Here is a 4,874-nt window from a genome sequence, read left to right on the forward strand (position 1 = left end):
GTCAGCGGTATTAACGGTTCTACTGTGTTCAGTCTGTACCGGGACGTAGTTCGGGGGTGTTTGGAGCCGGGCCGGGCCGGTCCGGTAGGTACAGCATGTTACCGGGTAGTTTATCCTCTTTGCCCGCTGGGGAGGTTTAACCCCGTTAATAATGTCGTCAGAGTGCTGTCAGCAGACGGTTCTGGACTTCCTGACGGACCGAGGAGGGAGAGTGAAGAACTCCGACCTGATAGGACACTTCAGGTCCGTGGTACCGGACCCGGAGCGGCGGGCGGCGGTCCGGGACACCTTTAAAAACTACGTGGATAACGTTGCGTTTGTAAAAACCGAGAGCGGAGTGAAGTACGTCATCCTGAAGAAAAAGTTCCGACTAAACTCTGCTGTCAGCGAGGCAGAACCGGAACCAGTCACAGAGTCCGGTCCAGAGAAGGTCCCGGACCGTCACCCCGACGGGGCTCACCGAGATCCCGCTGATGACGCAGCTCCGCCTCGCGCTGCAGGTGCTCAGGTGGAGCAACAGGCTGCACCTGGATCAGGTTCCGGAAGTGACGGCCAGGTGAGCGGTCCGCCTCGACTCACCTGCGAAACCATTTTGGACACAGCGGAGCGGAACACAGAGAGTTCCGGGTCCGTTCGTGTGTTTCAGCAGGTGGAGGGCACGTGCTCAGGTGACATGGGAAACAGAGTGAGCTTCAGGCGGGAGAACAGGGAGTCCCGGAAGGAAACCGGGAACCCGCCGGTACCGGAGATCTGCGTCACCGGGGCGTCGCCGCTCCCCGCAGAGGGATCCAGGTTCAGTCTGCCGGGACCCCACACTGGTACCGGACCAGAAGAACCCGCAGCTGTACTCTGTCCCACAGACCCGGACACGCCCTCACCTGGAGCGGAGCAGAGACACGTGATCCGAGGATCTGAAGGCTGCCAGGACAGAGGGAGGGAGTCAGAGGAGGAGCCAGAGGAGGAGTCAGAGGAGGAGTCAGAGGAGGAGCCAGAGGAGGAGTCAGGGGAGGAGTCAGAGGAGGAGCCAGAGGCGGAGTCAGAGGGTGATCACGATGATGATGATGAAGGCCACAGTCGGTCCGACAGCACCCCTAAAGGCAGCCGGAAGCACTTCCTGGAGGCCATGATGGACAGCTCCCCCCAGCTGAGGCGCAGCGTGGCGCTCCGAGGCTCCGCCTACTTGACTTCCAGGAGCGACAGTGACTCCGCCTCCCTGGTGTCCTCCCAGCTGGAGGAGGACAGCGCGTCGGTGACCCTCGACCCCGCGGAGCACGAGTGGATGCTGCGTGCGTCGGAGGGGGAGCGGGACGTCCTGCGGGACCTGCTGGCGTGCGACCCGGGCCTGGTTCTGAAGAGGGACTTCGTGACCGGGTTCAGCGCGCTGCACTGGGCCGCCAAGCACGGCCGGCCGGAGCTGCTCGCCCTCCTCGTCGACTCGTCCCGGCGGCGCGGCGTGGACGTCAGCGTGGACGTGCGCTCCGGCTGCGGCTACACGCCGCTGCACCTGGCCGCCATGCAGAACCACCCGGAGGTGGTGAAGCTGCTGGTGGGGGCGTACGGCGCCGACGTGGAGGTCCGGGACCACAGCGGCCGCCGGGCCTGTCAGTACCTCGTCGACGACGCCGGCCCGGACCTCCGTGACATCATCGGGGCCCCGGAGCGCCCCGCGGCCCGTCCGCCGGGCCGCGGGGACGCCGCTCGCTGGAGCTTCAAGGTTCTGCAGAACAACCTCCACCCGCTCCGCCCGGTCCACGACCCGGAGGACGCACGGCCCAGAGACAAACCCCTCCGCAGGAAGTCCTCCCTCAGCAGGATGAAGCCCGCGCTGCAGAAGTTCCGCCTCCGGACCTCCCAGATTGTCCACAGCACCTCCTTCAGGGACAAGGAGGACCCGGACCAGGCCGAGACCGGGTCCTCCCAGTCCAGACCCGAGACCCGCTGGTTTGAGTGACGTGACTGCAGACAGACGTTTGTTGGGGACGACTTTCAGCAGCAGATTAATCCACTGAATTCATAACAAGCACTTTATATGAGGAGGGACAGACCTGGGTTCAGTCTCTGCTCTGATTGGTCAGAGGTGTCAGTCTCTGCTCTGATTGGTCAGAGGTGTCAGTCTCTGCTCTGATTGGTCAGAGGTGTCAGTCTCTGCTCTGATTGGTCAGAGGTGTCAGTCTGACCTCGGGTCTGTAATCTGATCACTGCTGTCTGGTTAGAGAACAAAGAACTAAACTAAGCTGCTGAATCATGTGTTCTGCAGCAGAGTCAGTTTATTATTAATATACTATTATTATTATATTATTATTAATATACTATTATTATTGACTGCGTAAGAGGGAAAGTTATTGGTGTCCTCTATAAACACCATGACAGCTTCTGTCCACTAGAGGGCGCTGATGACATGTTTACACTGAAGAACCGTTCAATCTGTTAGAAGGCTTCATTCTTATACATTTAACAAGGTTATTGTTATACATGATTAAATCAGGAGGACCTATGGAAGCCCAGAGGGGTCACATGATTAAATCAGGAGGACCTATGGAAGCCCAGAGGGGTCACATGATTAAATCAGGAGGACCTATGGAAGCCCAGAGGGGTCACATGATTAAATCAGGAGGACCGTATGAAATTATTAAAATTAAAGTGTAAAGAGTCCGACTGCAGTTTGATTCAGTTCTTCTTCTTCTCTAAATAAAGACATGTTAGTCTGACTTCCTGTCCGTCTCTGGATCTGTCTGTCCACGCCTGGACGTCCAACATGGAGGACATGTCTCCGTCAGGACATCATGTCCTGCTGTCTTTAGTCCTTGAGACATGTGAACCAACTGCTGTATTTAAGTTGCACATGTTAATAAACGATCTGATTTATATCTGATTCTTGAATCGTGTTTTTATTCTGAAGAGTGTCTGGTTGGACTCACTAGAGGACGGGTGATAAAGAGGAGCAGCAGTGGTCACCCAGTCTCCTGTCTCCTGTCCTATCTCCTGTCCCCCGTCTCCTGTCACCTGTCCCGTCTCCCGGGAGACAGGTGAGACATCGAACACGGACCGGACAGATGAATGACTTGATGTGGAAAATAAAATAAAACAGGTAAATAACGAGTGGGTATGAAATGAATCAGAGTTTATTAGATAGACGTGTTGCCGTAGCAACATGAATAATAAACATAAACAGATTCACGTGAATTAAAGCACATTTTGAACAGGAAGTCACAGAGATGAAGAGTTTGTGACTGAATCTGTGCAGAACATCAGAACACAGTAACTCTGACCTCTGATTGGCTGATTGGAAACCTCCATGGTGACTCCAGCCAATCACAGCTGGTCCTTACATCAGCAGCAGTAATAATTATATAGATAACAATAATAATAATAAAGAAACAACAATAAACAGCTTATTAGATGATTTTGGCCCCAAATCACAGATCAGCTCTTCATTCTGAGAACATTTAAACATTAATAATAATTATTAGTACTTCAGTTATTGATTCAATAAACTCTGACCTCCAGCACGGAATGATTTAAGGAATAATCATATGGAAAATATTTCTCTACATATTTAAAGCTGATTGACATAATCAATGATAAATATAAGTCTGGCTTTAAAAGCTCACTAGTTCCTATTAAACATGTAAATCTTTGAAAATAACTTGTAAATATGTTGTAATATAACTGTTCTCAGAGGATTGAAGTGTTGGTTGAGGACGAGTTGATCCAGATGTGGCGCTCTGTTTTTAATATATTCAGTGGTTCATATTCTCAGATCTGCTCTCTGGTGGTTTTGTTGTTTCTGAAAATGAAAAATAAATGATTCCTAAACTTTCCTGAAAGATTTGACTTGAATCTAAACGCTAAATATGAGAAAATCCACCTGAAAACAAACCAGTTCAGACCTGCAGCCGTGGACGATGTCATAGTAACAATGACGTCATAGTAACAATGACGTCATAGTAACATATTTCATCATCACATCACGTTGAACCTCAGAATTATGAATATTATTTTAATATTAAAGACTGCAGAGAGGCAGAAACACATCTGGAAGGTTTCATTCAGACGGTCTGATGGAGCAGATCTACAGGAACATGGGGAGGACAGGGGGACGTTTCCTGTCTGGTGAGGATAGGGGGATGTTTCCTGTGTATGGTGAGGACAGGGGGATGTTTCCTGTCTCTGGTGAGGATAGGGGGACATTTCGTGTCTCTGGGGAGGACAGGGGGACGTTTCCTGTCTGGTGAGGACAAGGGGACGTTTCCTGTCTCTGGTGAGGATAGGGGGACGTTTCCTGTCTGGTGAGGATAGGGGGATGTTTCCTGTCTCTGGTGAGGACAGGGGGATGTTTCCTGTCTCTGGTGAGGATAGGGGGACCTTTCGTGTCTCTGGGGAGGACAGGGGGACATTTCCTGTCTCTGGTGAGGATAGGAGGACCTTTCGTGTCTCTGGGGAGGACAGGGGGACGTTTCCTGTCTCTGGTGAGGACAGGGGGACGTTTCATGTGAGTAAGGCGTCCTGAAGGCCCGACAGCCGGCAGCTCTTCTTCCACATGTCGGCCTGCAGCTCGAGGTCGTAGGACAAGTAGGACGACTGCGTCTTCCGGCCGTTGTACAGGTAGCAGCCCCCCACCCCCTCCATCTCAGCAGCAGCTGCAGCGTAGATGGCTATGGATGCTCCTTGCGCTGGAGTCTGAGGACACATGGAGACATATAGAGACAGATGGAGTCACATGGACACAGATGGAGACACATGGAGACACATGGATTCAAATGGAGACAGATGGAGACAGATTGTGACACATGGAGACAGATGGAGACACGTGGAGACAGATGGAGACACATGGAGACAGACAGAGACAGAGACAGATGGAGACACATGGAGAC

General features: G+C 52.4%; 2 protein-coding genes across 2 annotated transcripts in view; one reads left to right on the forward strand and one right to left on the reverse strand.

The window, feature by feature from the left end:
- Positions 1–2,872, forward strand: LOC138635233 (ankyrin repeat domain-containing protein SOWAHC-like). Its single transcript, XM_069722610.1, has one exon. The coding sequence runs from the start codon at positions 152–154 to the stop codon at positions 1,949–1,951; it is 1,800 nt and encodes a 599-aa protein (XP_069578711.1). The 5' UTR covers positions 1–151; the 3' UTR covers positions 1,952–2,872.
- Positions 2,873–4,312: 1,440 nt separating this feature from the next.
- The window catches only part of dhrsx (dehydrogenase/reductase (SDR family) X-linked), a 17,062-nt gene continuing 16,500 nt past the window's right edge, over positions 4,313–4,874 (reverse strand). The window contains exon 7 of the mRNA XM_069722621.1: positions 4,313–4,680. Coding sequence (XP_069578722.1) covers positions 4,489–4,680 — 192 coding nt within the window. The 3' untranslated portion in view covers positions 4,313–4,488. The remainder of the gene's footprint in view (positions 4,681–4,874) is intronic.

Source organism: Brachyistius frenatus, unplaced genomic scaffold (assembly GCF_029030835.1).
Source record: "Brachyistius frenatus isolate BFR_SWC_R1_liver_20210118 unplaced genomic scaffold, ASM2903083v1 Contig_297, whole genome shotgun sequence".
Classification (NCBI taxonomy): domain Eukaryota; kingdom Metazoa; phylum Chordata; class Actinopteri; family Embiotocidae; genus Brachyistius; species Brachyistius frenatus.

Excerpts from the sequence above, each read along its gene's own strand:
- LOC138635233 (XM_069722610.1), top strand. The coding sequence starts at position 152 with ATGTCGTCAGAGTGCTGTCAGCAGACGGTTCTGGACTTCCTGACGGAC.